The sequence below is a fragment of the Caretta caretta genome, chromosome 5 (genome assembly GCF_965140235.1).
Source record: "Caretta caretta isolate rCarCar2 chromosome 5, rCarCar1.hap1, whole genome shotgun sequence".
Classification (NCBI taxonomy): domain Eukaryota; kingdom Metazoa; phylum Chordata; order Testudines; family Cheloniidae; genus Caretta; species Caretta caretta.
The window spans coordinates 120,913,098-120,929,266 of NC_134210.1; the positions used below are offsets into that span (position 1 = coordinate 120,913,098).

The window sequence follows — 16,169 nt, forward strand, 5'->3', positions numbered from 1 at the left end:
CACCCCATGTCTTCCCGCCCTGTTCCTCCCCCTCCCCCAAGCACGCCATGCCCTCGCTCCATCCCCTCCCCCCAGCTCCTCCCGCACACCGCTGAAGAGCATCTGTGGCAGATAGGAGGTGCTGGGAGGGAGAGAGAGGAGCTGATTGGCATGGCCACCGGTGGGGGGGCTGAGCACCCACTATTTTTTTTCCCATGGGTGCTGCAGCCCTGGAGCACCCATGGAGTCAGCACTCAGGCCTTGCAGATTAAATTGTGGCTCAGCCTATGTTCCTGTGCAGGACACCAGCACAGCATATGGGGAAGAGCTGGGCAGAGAGTTAACAGGCAGGGGTCAGGAATGACTGGAGCACTATCTTTACCCCCACCCCACCCCGCAATGTGCCAGCAAGCGCAGCTGAGCTGGCAGAGAGAGAAGTAATTTGCTCCTGATAAGAGACTGACACAGATTACTTCCCTCCTGGAGCCAGGGGGAAACGTGGAGTGAATTGTGACTGGCTTTTTCCTTGGGCAGTACAGCTACAAACTGCCCTTTACTTGGGACTTATGATAACCTATATGTCATCAAGCCTGAAGCGTTCTCTTGTAAGAAAGTCTAGGTCTTTTTGGGGTGATGGGAAAACAAACCAACTCCTGAATAGGGGAGGGGCAAACTAACTGTGTTAGTGCAAGAATGAATTGGGCTCTCAGTTTATCCTGCAATAATCAACAGTTCCTCCCTGGTTTATCATACCCCAAATTTTCCAGTTCACAGCACAGGTCTCCCCCCAAAAGCACAGTTCAGTTAACAAACAGAGAGGTCACCTAAGGACCAGTAGTTGCACGGCCCTGCGATCTCACTCTGTGAGGAGGGGAACCTGTTCTGCCACAAAGCTCCATGGTTTCTTTCATATAACATAAGATGCTAGTCATTCATTGAGGTTATTTTCATTTTGCTGTTAGGTGATATTAATACTGTGACTTCCTTCACAAGGATGAACTTACACAGCACTTCTGGGACACAGCATGCAAGACAACAGCAAGTATGCAGGAAATGGCAGCTGTGCCAATCTCTGAAGCATAATGATATATAAGGAAATAGCCCAGCAGGGGGTTGCACTTGTGGTCAAATTTAACCCACTGTAAATTATTATTAAGTAGAGCCCCTCACATCCTCCAAAGCTCCTTCCCCTACTCCTTCCTCCTGACAGGATAAAGGTAATGCTGGGTGGCAAGATGCTTAGTAAAAGCCTTTTCTTTTCAGCATACCTGACACACTGATAGTCGCTGCAGCTTTTGCAGTGCCAAAGGTTTTGCTGTGTTTGTTGGTAGCAATGCAAGTGAACAAGCCCGGCCTGGTGACGTACACTTGCAGTCTGGAGTCGATCACTCTGTCCTTCACGCTTTCGACTATAGATCCTGTAGAAACCTAAAAGATCAAAAAACAGAACAATGGGTTGGGGGTTGGTTGAGGGTTTTTTTAAAGACAAATTTTAAAATAACAAACAAAGCTGAACCAGGTGGATTAAAGTAGCAGTGAGTTAAAGTACAGCATGGTCAGAAAAGGGATTGCATAGAAATGGCACCTTCGTAACTGCTGACTTTACGGGCAAAAGCAAGTTTTAATAGTCTGGATTTTCAAATCACTGGTGATTTTGGGTGCTTCCATTTTGGGGTGCCCAATGTGAGACATCTTTAATGAGACTTTTTCAGAAGGTGGGTGCTCCAAACTTTTTAAAAGCAGAGCCTAGGATGTTTTATCCCTGTTAGCAGTGTAACACCAACGCACGGGGGGAGTCTGATTCCTTTCTGTTTCATGCTACATCAATAACTATTAACTAAACTGCAACGTCACAGGGTCATACTGAATTTTGTAATTGAGTTGAGGATCTGGTCCAGGATCTGTCTTTATTGGTGATGATACATGAGCCACAAAGAACATAGCAGGGCTTTGAGATTGCAGGGCTCGCTGCTAGGGGAAAAAATCTTGTTACACGTAAACTGAGCAAATTTCCATTTGAATTCACTGAATTTCATTAAATATGGCAGCCAAGGATTGGGGCTAGGTGGAAAATGGTTCTCCTGCCCTGTAAGAATTGTAGAGATTTTGAAAATTTTCCTGTCCCAAATTAGGACAAAAAATCAAGATCTCAAAAATTTTCACAAGCCATTTTCACACTTTTCAAGGTAGACCCATCCTTTCAGGCAGTGTTTTGAACAGAGCAAGTGCTCTGGCTCCAATGTAAGGAAAGGTCTGATAGACTTTTTGACTTCTCACCCCCAGTAACATGTGAAAGAGTTCAGACTTGGTGCTTCTCTTTGCCCATTTCAGAAATCCACGAGTGAGCTGGGGATGATGTGATTTTAGGCTGGGATAATTTTATAGTCAGCCTTTCCTTGTTGGTACAGCATTGGCACTCACTGCAATTGTAGATGATAGTCCATTATAGCTCCTGCAAAGTCACATCACAAAGTTAAAGCTGAGCAGTTAGCCTACTCCACCACTGAGAGCCAGAGACAGTGTCAAACCATCAGGAATAATTCAAGTGAGAGAGAGTCATTTCTGGATCCCTAGTAGTGCTACCTGACCATGGGAATTAGGGCTAGTGAGCTGGAATATCTTTTCGTGGGCCCCAATTCAGCAAGGTACTTAAGCACATGTCTAACATGAAAGACAGGAGTAGTTCTACTGAAGACAATGGGACAATGCCCATGCTTAAAGTAACAAGTACCACACAGTGGAATATATGCTAATAATTCCTGAATCTCAAAAGGTTGTGTATTCCAGTGTAAATGCTTATTCAAAGCTAAATTATACTGTCTGAACACTTCCGTCTGCAACATTATGATCCATTACCCTCAACTCCCATTGAACTTTACTCTTCAACTGGATATCTCATGAGAAGAGTTACTTGGGAGATTCCTAATACCTCCTGATTGCAGTCAGGATGGAAACATTGTGGGTGAAATCCTGGTCCCATTGAAACTACTGGGAAATTTGCCATCAACATCAATGACGCCAGGATTTCACCCATCCTTGTGCTTTGTTAACACTTACACTTCTAGAGTTGGCCTAAAGAACTAAATGACTCTTTAAAGGTTGAGGTGTTTGGGTTAGGATTTTGAGGTGGTGCTTATTTTATCTGCCCACCCTCCCTAATAGGTACTGGTTTCTGAGGTCTGCAGTTCAGCACTGGATCATCAAGAAATGCCTTCTTTACAGTTGGCATTTTGGGCCAGATTCACCATCAGGCTCTGGATACTTTGTGATACTCCAGTGACACAAAGCAGCTGTATGACAGGTTTCAGAGTAACAGCCGTGTTAGTCTGTATTCGCAAAAAGAAAAGGAGTACTTGTGGCACCTTAGAGACTAACCAATTTATGTGAGCATAAGCTTTCGTGAGCTCACGAAAGGTTATGCTCAAATAAATTGGTTAGTCTCTAAGGTGCCACAAGTACTCCTTCTCAAAGCAGCTGTAAACTCACTTTAGCTGGGTGGTTAAGACAGGCTTATGGCTTCTTTTTATTGCTTGTGGATCTAGTCTGTCACATTTTGTACCATATTTTTAAATCAAGTGAAAAATAACAAACTTCAAACTGAGTTTGGATCCATTCTGATTCGAGGCATGCAGCATCCATGTTTTTAGGATTCATTGGCTAATGGCTAGTGGCTCTCAGTTTCTGGTCTATACCCATATATGCACAGGTTACTGAAAGCCGCTATGGGGAGCGAGTCAGGAAGCAGGAAGGAGCAAGTGAGGCGGTCTCTAGAGCCGGAATCAAACTGGAGAGAGGCAATGGGGCCAGGGAAGGAGTTGGGCCATATTTAGAATAGCTACTGCCAGACGGCAGGAATAATTTTTAGTATCAGTTATCCAGTGTGGTGATAGGAGTGAGATTTCTATTAACAGGAATCAGTTCTGGTTCAAGAATTCCTGTCATCCCAGTCGGAGGTCTTGCCTGCAGAAAATATCTGGCAACAGCTTTAACGAAATGTGTGTTTTCCAAACAGCACAATGCTATTGAAACTCAATTGGGTCACACACATTCTGTTTGGTTGCGCCTTGTACAGTGTTCGAAATCAGCAGAAAGGAGGACTGCGGCAGGGCTTACTCACCCCCAGAGCACCCCCTTGCATTGGTGCAGGATGTAGCTGCTAGCTTCAGCTCTAGCACCTCCTGCCGGTCACCTGACTCTGGCCCCAGTCTTCTGTGTCTCAGACCTTCGTCCAAGTCACCTAAGTTCTAACCCCTTCAGGGGTATTATAAACAAGCCCAAACAAAACTGCACAGTTCTTCTGCCTTTTGGGGCTACTCAAGTCTTCTCTACTTACAGACACCATCTCAGGGCTTCCCTTGCAGGAACCTATGCTACCCTTGTACTGTGCTGCCCCCCGTTGTCTCTGTCTGTGCACCCTAGCCTTCTCTCAGTCAGAGAGACCTGTCTCATCTGCCATCTCTTCTTCCTTCTTCCCCCCCCCCCCCCCCCCACTAAACTCCTTCAGTTTATTTATTAGGGCTTATCTCCATGCCTTTTGGCAATGAGCCAATTAGCTGCTCACCTCCCCAGGAGCAAAGCATGACTAATAAGGTGCATTTGCTAGCCTTGCAGATGATGGGGGGGGGGGGTTTAAGCCCTATCACACAGATGCATGCGATTATTATTATCTATTTTTACTGCAGTGGTGGCTATGGGCCCAAATTCTGGACCAGGACCCCACTGTGCTAGGAGAGGAACAAACACAAAACCAAAAGACATCCCCGCCCCTCACATCCATGACATCCGCTTCGGAGGAAAGGAATGCATTCTTTCTTAAACATTTACCTGTGTTCATGATTAGATAATTGAGCAAAGAGAGTTTGTCCTGCCCCCTACTTCTTTGGATGCAAAACTGCAATCATTCTTGCTGGTATGGAAAAGGAATTTCTTCAGAGCCTGAACCCAGGTCTCCTGGATTTCAACCAGGTGCAATAATAGTTGAGCTAGTACACCAGGCTGACTGGGCTTTAATACAATTCTTCCTTGAAATGCTTCTCTTACATTTCAGACTTCATCCTTAGACAGTGCTGGTGGCTTCTCTGCAAGCATGGAGGCTGTCAGTTATTTTATTTTTCACCGAAACTTCTGATCCGTGGATCACTGTCTCAGAATAAGCCTCCCTCCCTTCCTCTGAACTCTTCTTCCTGTGTATCCAATCAGTGCCAAAACATGAAAGGGTCTGAGTCAAGTCTGGGATCTTCTGTGGAGTTTTACTCAGCGTAATGGGCCTCAGAAAGGAAATCTGAGAACAGTGAGTCAGGACTGTTCCTTCTCAGCCTGGATCACACACTGCAAAATGCTTTGCTTGCCAGGTCAGTTGATAGAAATTTCAGGAACAGGGGAATATGCTACAGTTGAAAATAATCCAATAACCAATTTCAGCTCAAGGCCTCTTTGTGTGAAAATGATCCCCTTTGACTTTGCTTGCAAACAGCAAGAGCATTACGAACTGTCTTTTGCATTATGTAAAACAGCATGAGAGAGCCTGAGGTAGCTTTTGCTGTGGTGTTGTAGCCATGTTGGTCCCAGGGTAGTAGAGAGACCAGATGGGTGAGGTAATATCTTTTATTGGACCTAAGTCTGTGGCCCAGATCTGAGGAAGCATTCTGTGTAAGCTTGAACGCTGGACCCTCTCGCCGACAGAAGTTGGTCCAAAAAAATATATTACCTCGCCCACCTTGTCTTTCTGATGTAGCTCTTGAAAATTTCAGGTAATTGTATTTTTAGACCTTACAAATTGGCTGTTAATTTTTCTACTTGGAACCTGAGATTGTCTTCATTAAATGTATTGATTCCCTTTACTTGTTAAAGAAGTTGTGTACGTTTTTTTTTTCCTTCCCCCAGTAGGATTTTCTTTAACTTTTTAAAATTCCATTTTGGAATCTAAGAAGGAAGAGGCTTTTACCACATCTTTGTGTTTAGCTTAATTCTCCCTTGCAGTACAACAGAGAGCTATAGTTCAGTCCCTTGATGTCTTGCAATGGCTAACGAGGGGAAACAGGATTGGAACAGTATTTTTGTTTGTTTGTTCATTGGGAAGTCAAGACAGCTGCTGTTTAGAGGAACTTTCATCTTTCTGTTCCATGGCAGTTTAATGACTACAGTGCTTTCATCTCGTTAAACTTCAGGACAATTACAGGTCAGCATCCAGAGACTATAACAACACAGACGCTGCAGGGATCACAGCCTCAAATTACTCGCTCTTGCTTGCTTGCAAGTCAGTCTTTAAATACATGTGCTCGATTCCACCTGTTTCCTGGTTTAACTTTACTAAAGGCAGGCACTCATTAAAGAAAGGTCTCCTTACCATATTTAAAGCTATGTGGTCGTGAAGGCATTCCTCTTGGGACTGATTCTGCTTTGGAGGCATAGAGGCTGGAGCGGATCTGACCCCAGCCCAAACAATGCCCAGTTAAGAAATGGATTGAGTATACAAAGTTCAGCCCTTGGCTGGAGGCCAGGTGTATTGATCAGACCCTCTTTTCTCTGGGATAAGTTTGTAGTGACTGGATCTACTCAGAACAAAAGCAATAGTAAATCACCAGGTCAGGCAAAGGAGCAGGAAGTTGATGTGAGAGAAGATATTGATACTACAGACAACAGGCATTTAGGATCCTGTGCTGAGAGCTCCTTTTGATATATTGAGGCCTATTTAGTGGTAAGGGGAGGGGAGAGCTTGCTTTTTGGAAGGCTCCTGCAAAGAAGGCAGAGAATTCTGTGGTTCTTCTGTTTTCTCAGCTGTTCTGCCGCTCCTCCATAGGAGTGTGATCTCAGATACAAGAGCAGCAGAGAGTGGCTATGAAAGAATATAAGAACACACATTGCCCAGCACCCAGGAGAACACAACACAGAAATCTGGAGAGTGAATGTGAATGATGGGGACTGCATGTGATTCATACTGAATGCATGAACCACAAGGCAAGCACATGGGAGTATAATGCCGCAAAGATGCCACAACTAGAAAGATAATGTAGGAGTCATCAGTTAGTGCTGTTACACATGGTCTTACAAGATCTTTTTCTTAGCATTTGGCCCCTGTTCAGTCTTGGACGCATTGTTGCTAGTTTTGTGATATCAGTACCTTTTGATGGAGCAGTTACAAGCAGCAGGAGAGTTTGCTCTCTGTCTTAATCTCTGTAACTCATGTTAATCCTTGGTACAAATTTTCTTCCCAGGAACCAGGTCTTGGCATTTGAGCTGTGATTCCTGAAAGAGGAGATTGCCTTGCCTGGTGTTTGTGACCGCCTGTTTTCAAGGGCTGTTGTTAATTTTACACTGAATACAAGTTGCACTAAAAAATACCCAGACTCCACCTCATTGATTTCTCCTCCAACGGAAAACTGATCTGCAAAGCCCAGCATCTGCTAGCATACCGCAGAAGGGCGAAGATGGTGCCTACCTTCTAGGTCATTACACAGTGCTCCCCTCCAAAAGCTTATGCCACTAGAAAGATACACTGTCGGAAACAGGTCCCAATAACATTTGTCCTTGCAAAATATTAAACCCAGCTATAAAAAACAGTTGTGCTATACAGTCCAAAAACTGAATGCGGAAAGAGTCTGATTTTCATTCAGACCTCAAGCAAGCTTTCTCGTGTAATATGCTCATCCACTTTGGGGTACTCAAATATGTGTCCCTGCAGATCACAAAGCCTGCACATACTGAACCCTAATGGATAGAGGGGATCAATAGAAAAGAATATGAGGGTGAAAAGTAAAGTGTCCCTAAAGATCTTCTACCAGGGTTACTAAAGATGAATTAAAGGAATTGAGGATGTATAGAAAAGGCCATTTGACTACTCATAAGATGATATACAAGTAGCCAACTGACAAAGCAGTTAAAGCAATATTCTGCCCTTGCCATCCCTAAGCAGTGGGGTAATGGAGAGCAGAAGGTTCCTTAGCCATTCTGCCTGGGGACAGCAAGTTTGGGAGCATTCCTTGTGTATCAGCAGTTGTCATAAATATAAAGGGAAGGGTAACTACCTTTCTGTCCACAGTGCTATAAAATCCCTCCTGGCCAGAGGCAAAACCCTTTCACCTGTAAAGGGTTAAGAAGCTAAGATAACCTCGCTGGCACCTGACCAAAATGACCAATGAAGAGACAAGATACTTTCAAAGCTGGAAGAACAAAGGGTCTGTCTGTCTGTGTGAAGCTTTTGCCGGGAACAGATCAGAAATGCAGCCTTATACCTGTTAGTTAGTAAGTAATCTAGCTAGAAATGTCTTAGATTTCCTTTTGTTTAAATGGCTGGTAAAATAAGCTGTGCTGAATGGAATGTATATTTCTGTTTTTGTGTCTTTTTGTAACTTAAGGTTTTGCCTAGAGGGATTCTCTCTGTTTTGAATCCGATTACCCTGTAAGGGATTTACCATCCTGATTTTACAGAGGTGATTCTTTTACCTTTTCTTTAATTAAAATTTTTCTTTTAAGAACATGATTGATTTTTCATTGTTCTTGAGATCCAAGGGTTTGTGTCTGTGTTCACCTGTACAAACTGGTGAGGATTTTTATCAAGCCTTCCCCAGGAAAGGGGGTGTAGGGCTTGGGGGGATATTTTTGGGGGAACACATCTCCAAATGGGCTCTTTCCCTGTTCTTTGTTTAACACACTTCATGGTGGCAGCATAGGGTTCAAGGACAAGGCAAAGTTTGTACCTTGAGGAAGTTTTTAACCTAAGCTGGTAAGAATAAGCTTGGGGGGGTCTTTCATGCAGGTCCCCACATCTGTACCCTAGAGTTCAGAGTGGGGAAGGAACCTTGACAGCAGTCTTGGGACATCACCCATAAACCAGCAGAACATGCTTCCTGGGAGTCATGTCTAATACTCAATGGAGCTGCTGATCCATTGCTTGTTTTAATTTTCACAGTAGAGGACATTGCTCCCCATGCCCTTGTCCTGCTGTGTGCAGCCATTCTGGGCAGGCAAAAATTTTGTCCTTAATGCAGAACATGAGTGGGGGCAGTTCACAAATTCAGAAAGCATTTTAGGCAGGATTTTTTGCAAGTTCTAGCAGTACCTGCATTAATACAGAGAGATCATAAAAAGTTATTGTCAATGGGGAATCATCAAATAGGGCTGTTTCTAAAGGGATCGGTACTGGGTCTGATGCTATTCAACATTTCTATCAGTGATCTGAAATTAACTATTAAATCACAGCAGATCAAATTTGCAGATGGCACAAGTATTGGTGGAGTGGTCAATAAGGATGAGGACAGGGCGGTCATGCAGCGCGATCTGGATGGCTTGAGAAGCTGGGCCCATTTAAACAAAATGCATTTTAATACAGCCAAAGGTCATTCAGCTATGAACAAAGAATATAGGTCATACCTACAAAATGGGGGACTGTGTCCTGGAAAGCAGTGACTCTAAAAAGGATTTAGGGGATATAATGGTCAAGTAACTCAACATGCATGATGCTATGGCAAAAGAAGGTCTGATGAGCTCCTTGGAGGGTCATGAGCCTGTTTAGGGAGGTGATTTTACCTCTGTATATGGCATTGGTGAGACTGGTAATAGAATCATATCTTCTGGTGTCCACATTTTAAAAAGTATGTTGAAAATTGCACAGGATGCAGAGACATAAAATGATTTGAGGGCTGTAGACAACGCCTTACAGTGAGAGACTTCAAGAACTCAGACTGTTTAGGTCAGCAGAAAGAACATTGAGAACTGATTTGGTTATGGTGCATAAGTACTTTCACAGAGAGTAGATACCAGGTACCGAAAGGCTTCTCAATCAATGTAGAAAGGCAGAACAAGAAACAAGACATTAAAACCAGACAAATTCAAATTAGAAATAAGGCACACTTTTTTAACGGTGAGGGAGATTAAGCATTGGACCATATTACCAAGGGACGTGGTGGATTCTCCAACTCTGAATGTTTTCTGATCAAGATTGGGTGCCTTTCCGGAAGACATGCTTTAGCAAAACACAAGTTATTGGGCTTATTACAGGTGTAACTGGGTGAAATTTAAGGTCCTGTGTTATACAGGAGGTCAGACGAGATGACCCAATGGCTCCTTCTGGCCTTAAAGTCAATGAACCTATAAATATTATGTGTGGGCAGTTTGTTATAAAGATATCTTGCCCTAATATATCCTGGCATATACCCTCCCCGCAATCTGTAGCTACAAGATACAACCTGGTACTAACATCTCACAGCAGTCCCATGCTATGTTTCTCTCTGTAAACAGAGTCAGCATGTCATCTTTTTGCCCTATTATTATTGAAATATTTGGCTACCTATCAAAGGGATCATGAAAAGGCAAGTCAGAAAAGATGGTGAGAAAAGCCCCATAAAACACTAAATCAAACCTGCAGCTCTATTGACGTAGAGCACTCCTACTAAAAACCATACTTCACACACTTTGCATCTAAGGATTACCAAGCACTTTGCAATCATTAACAGGTCACTCAACCCAACATCTCAACGAAGCAGGTAAGCACTGTACGATTATCCACAGTTTACAGATGGGGAAAATGAGACTCAGTGAGGTTCAATGATTTGTCCAAGGTGGCACGCCACATCATTTCAGGCAGGAATAGAACCTAACTTCCTGACTCCCAGTTCTGCGTTTTATTCATTAGATCATGCTGCTTCCTGATGCATGCCCTCATTAGTCAGAGGTATAAAAGGAGCACTTACAGCTTTTCCATTTTCGAGCCACGTGACGGTGGGAATGGGAATGCCTGTTGCTGCGCACCGCAGAGTCACCACAGACCCAAAGGTGACATTGTGGGATTCAGGAGCCTTCAGGATTCTGGCAAAAACTGTTAAGAAGACAAAGGTACTAGTTAAGTGACTATTTAAAGATGAAGCTCAGACACTCTTCCTCTTCAGTAAATCTTGAAAGAGGTGGCAGTCCAAGCCCTACAGTGAATAAAAACATTGCATACATTCACTTGTAAATGAGAGCCCTTTTTTGTCCCCCCAAGACTGTCATCTTTACATACACTACACAATACTAGCCAAATTTTGCCTTCCGATTTTTGTGGGCAACTCCAACAAACTGCAGAGGTGCATGTGCAAGAATTTGGAGGGCAGAGTTTGGTGTAGTGGGATAAACCCATGTACAGTGCATTGATGTGGGGCAATTTACAATAAATGCACTACAAGCTGTTTCTGCACGGCATAACCTGATCTCTTGTCTACAAATAGTGAAACCTATTTTAAGCTATTGCCCAAGGAACCAGCAGAAATCAGTCATGCACACCATTAACAAGGCATGGGGGAGGTGCCTTTCACTAAAGTTCAGACAGAATTGTACTGGGAACATTGGAGATAAGGTCTTACCATAGAAAATCCCCAGCTCCTGAAATTCTCCACTCCCATCGTATTATCCCCCAAGGGAGGAGTGGCTAGCATTGCACCGAGAGGCAGAACTTGCTGAGGTCAAGGTTCTATGGGAAAGTAGGGTCGAACCACATGGATCCAACAGCAACCATGAGCTGTCTCTCTGTCCCCACACAGCTCCATACCCTGTCCACACCCAGTGCTGGCAGCATGTCAGCTAGTGGTCACAAAATAGGAATTTTTCTGCAGTAATTTTTTACCTTTTTTGGAAGAAAAATCCAAACTGAAATATTTAGATTCTGAAATGCCACCCCATTGCCTGTGCCACCCCAATCTCCTTGATTGTCCAGGCTCCCTTGTCAGATTAATCTCCCCTGATGCACTATGGGCACCTCTGTTGGCAAGGGGAACTAATGCATCATGGGGGTCCCTGAACCTGGTGCATATTGGGAGAGATTGGGCAGGGCTCCCCAGCCAGACTGAGAGGAGAATGGGCTCATGAGATTTTCCCAGTTGAAATATTTTGGGTTTTGGCCCCAAATTGAGAATATTTTTAAATCACTCCAATAGGCGTCAAGGAACCCACAGGTTAAGAACTGCTCACAGGAGACCATGTCATACTATCAGGTTTTAAGTAGAAATCTCCACTGAAATCATCAGGAACTTCTACTTAAAAACTGATAGCATAAAATCATTAACTTGGGGGTGCTTTTAGTAGAGTAGGATTCACAGTATGAGACAAAGTTCCCCAACAACCTTATGTACCCCAGACTCCCAGAAGCTTGCCAGACATCCACCTCATACCCCTAATAACACCAAGTTCTCTCCTGCCATTATGACCCAACAAAGTCTTAATGTCAACTGACAAGGGGGTGCAAAGGGGTACAGGTTCTGGTAAGTACCTGGTTCTGGTAAGTACATTCAAGTTCATCAAAGAATGCCACGTGAGGTTTCCAATGAAAGCCAGTGTCACGCTGGTCACCGGTCTCATTGTGAAATGTATGTACATGCACTATGCAAGGAGTTACGTATCAATCAGAAAATTGTTCTTAAGCATGTAAGTTAAAAACAGGTCACCAAAAGGTGATATGTCTGAGTCTGGTTCCTCCAGACAAGAGGTAGGAAACATGTCTCTCCATCAGGATGTCAGTGAAGCACTGTAAGCTAGCACAGCAAAGGCACATTTACATACAAAGTCAAATGTTCATGGAGAGATGTAAACTCAATGAGAAAGGAGCTCACAGGAAAAAACAAGCCATGGGGGTATCATTTCTAACAGTACAGACAATGAACTTTGGCGGTATTACTAAAGGGCAAAGAAGACCCTGTTATCCAGCGCCAAGGAAGTAACCAGACAGTGTGCTTGCATTCATGAAAGTGGGGTCTCAGCCTGCCTTGGTTGGAAATGCTGCAAAGGACTTTGAGTGAGACAAACTTCTTTAGACAGAAGGTTAACATGCTAGTTAAGTTTAGTCTCTAGAAAGTGTGTTACGATTTTGTTTTATATTTAACCATTTGCTTCCATTATCCTCACTCACCATCTCCTGAATCTCTGTCTTTGACCATAAACTTATTTGTGTTCACTATAAACATATCCCAGTGCTGTGGTGTTAAGCAAAGTGCTGGTCCTGAATTGAATCTTACAAGCTGATACGTTCTGTTCTTTTGGGAACAGCAGGCCTGGTAATTCTGTGAGCTGGATAAGGGGCCGGACACTGCAGGGAACAAAGAGCGAGGCCTGAAAGGCAAAGGGTGGTGGTTTCAGGGAGCTGATCCACAGCAGGCACGGACAAGACTGATTCATGTTAAGTGCAGGTGGTGGTGAGTAGCCTCACAACCCTGGGTACTCCTGGGGCAGAGGGAAACAGGACAAGCTAATGGGAAGGGGGGATTGGGGAGGTTAAGGGGGAAAAGGGCAAAATGAGGGAATGTTCCCCACCGATCATATAGACTCCCTACTCCTACCTCCTGCAAGTCCTTCCTCCTTCTACCCCTATAAGAACACCAGTTTTCTCCACCCCCTTCCCCAACAATCCCTCTTCCAGACTCTGCCCACACACCCATCGCAGCAGCTCCTGGCTCCTTCCAATACCCTGGTCCCTGCTGGTTTCCTGAATGCTTATTATGGGGGGAGTTGTAATGAGGCCCTGAGTTCCTCCCAGATCCCTTTGCTTTGAGGTGAGCTGGAATAGGTTCCTGCTTCCTCCCCCTGCTGCTGCCACTGACTGAAGGACCCAGAGAGGGAAATCAGTGTCTCTCTCTCACCATGAAGGAATGTCACACATGGATCGAATCTGCATGTATTTCAGACTCCGGGAGCACTGGCTCACAAAATTACCAGACTGGATCAAACCATCTAGTTCAGTATCCTGTCACCAAGAGTGGCCAGGAGTACAGTACCAGAAACCCCCCAGAAGTCAATTATGAGATAACTTGCCCTCAGGGAAAGTTTTCTCCTAGTCCCCCATAGTAAGAGTCTGGCTTATGCCCTGAAGCATGAGGGTTTACAGCCCTTCTTGTTTATTTTTAAACAATATTTACTATAATAACTCTGGGTATTCCAGTTATTCACAGAAATGTCTGCTCTTATGTGAATCCCGCTGAGCTCTGCAGGGTAAGAGACAGGCACGGAACTTGTGGGGATTCCAATGCATTCAGGCTGTGCTTGCAGGTCTTGCAAACTCTGCTGCTATTGAGATGGGGCTGATGGACACAGAACACTGAATGCGTAATGTTTGGGCATGATCTAAGGTCTTGATAATGGCAGTTATGCTCTGGGTTGCATTAGGGGCTGGAGGAAAAACCCCCTGCCCTAGGCAGAGCTCAGGAAAGCTTGGTGCCAGCCCTCCCAATAACGTAGTCATACATGGAGACTGTGAGCCAGCTCTGCTAATCCTCATGGATGTAGGAAGATGCGGCCAAGGCTTCGTCTCTTCCTTGCCCTTTCTGCTCCAAGAGGGCACTAGCAAGAAGTTGTCACTATATACTGGAGACTTGGACACTCCCCTAGTCTTATGCACATGGTCATGATCCAACAAGGGTACGTCTACATTGCAACGGTGAGCGAACCTCCCAGCCCGGGTAGACAGACTCATGATAGCAGGGCTTGAGCTAGAGCTAGTAGGTTTCAAGCTAGCCTGCTTGACTTTTGGCGTGCTAAAAATAGCAATGTGGATGTTCTGGCTCAGGCTGGAGCTTGGGCTCTCAAGCCTAGGTACTTGGGTGGAATTGAGAGCCTGAGCTTCCTCCTAGGCTGGAATGGCCAGACTGCTATTTAGTGCACTAGCTTGAGCCTGGCTTGTACAAGTCTAGCTACCTGGGCAGGGAGACTCGCTCCCAGCTATCCTGTAGACATACCCCAACAGTCTGGCCCTTTACTATATAGTCACTGGTGTGTCTCCATCTTCTACAAACTCTCTTCAGTGAGTGCTGTAGAGGTCTTTTCTTCTGAAAGACCACATACATACAAGACTAGCATTTACATGAAAAGAATTTCCTTATTCATGGTCTTGGGAAGGTAATTTGAATGCATTATCTTCCTATATCCTTGAACCTGATGTTTGCGCTGTATATAGAAATGAGCACTTGTAAGACATAGGTTTCATCTAGTTTCACAGGACCTAAGTTAGCTATTTACATTTTGCTCTGGTTATGTAGGCTTGGCAGAATTGGATTTTTTTTGTATAATTTTGATGGATAATATTGATGTTTATTTTTAAGTATTAAGATTTCTGTCGATTTTAAATTTTCACAATCGTGTAAAATAGTTTTTAAGCACTTTTTTTACACGTTTATTGATTTAAATTTTCACAGTTATGGGAAGTTACGAGGGGGGTGTCAGACAATTATTTAATAACAGTGTATACACAGATTTAAAAGGTTAAAGATTTATAATTTTTAGTACTGTCGCTTAATTGCAGCAAGCTCATGCAATTAACTCAAAAAGATTAATCGCAGTTTTAATCGCACCATTAAACAATAGAATACCAACTGAAATTTATTAAATATTTGTGGATGTTTTCTACATTTTCAAATATATTGATTTCAATTACAACACAGAATACAAAGTGTACAGTGCTCACTTTATTTTTATTTTTATTACAAATATTTGCACTGTAAAAATAACAAAAGAAATAGTATTTTTCAATTCATCTCCTACAAGTACTGCAGTGCAATCTCTTTATTGTGAAAGTTCAGCCTAAAAATGTAGATTTTTTTTTGTTAAAAACTGCACTCAATAACCAAACAATGTAAAACTTTAGAGCCTACAAGTCCACTCATTCCTACTTCTTGTTCAACCAAGTTTGTTTACATTTACAGGAGATAATGCTGCCCACTTCTTATGTACAATGTCATCTGAAAGTGAAAAAAGGCATTCACATGGCACTTTTGTAGCCAGCATTGCAAGGTATTTATGTGCCAGATATGCTAAACATTCATATGCCTCTTCACGCTTCGACCACCATTCCAGAGGACATGCTTCCATGCTGATGATAAAAAATGTGTTAATTAAATTGTGACTGAACTTCTTGGAGGAGAATTGTATGTCTCCTGCTCCATGGTCTTACCTACATTTTACCATTTTTGTGTGTGTTTTGGTAGTCTAGGATGATGACCCAGCATATGTTTGATTTAAGAACAGTTTCACTGCAGATTTGACAAAACATAAAGATTTCTAAAGATAGCTATAGCACTCAACCCAAGGTTTAAGAAAATGAAGTGCCATCCAAAATCTGAGAGGGATGAGGTCTGGAGCATACTTTCAGAAGTCTTAAAAGAGCAACACTCTGACGCAGAAACTACAGAACCCAAACCACCAAAAAAGAAAATCAACCTTCTGCTGGTGGCATCTGA

At 43.5% G+C, this 16,169-nt stretch overlaps 1 protein-coding gene across 1 annotated transcript in view; it reads right to left on the minus strand.

The window, feature by feature from the left end:
* MUSK (muscle associated receptor tyrosine kinase) overlaps positions 1-16,169 on the minus strand; it is a 93,331-nt gene that overhangs the window by 32,342 nt on the left and 44,820 nt on the right. The window contains exons 6-7 of the mRNA XM_048851104.2: positions 10,668-10,792; positions 1,248-1,407 (exon numbers count right to left, since the gene is read on the minus strand). Of these exons, the coding sequence (XP_048707061.1) occupies positions 1,248-1,407; positions 10,668-10,792 (285 nt within the window). The remainder of the gene's footprint in view (positions 1-1,247; positions 1,408-10,667; positions 10,793-16,169) is intronic.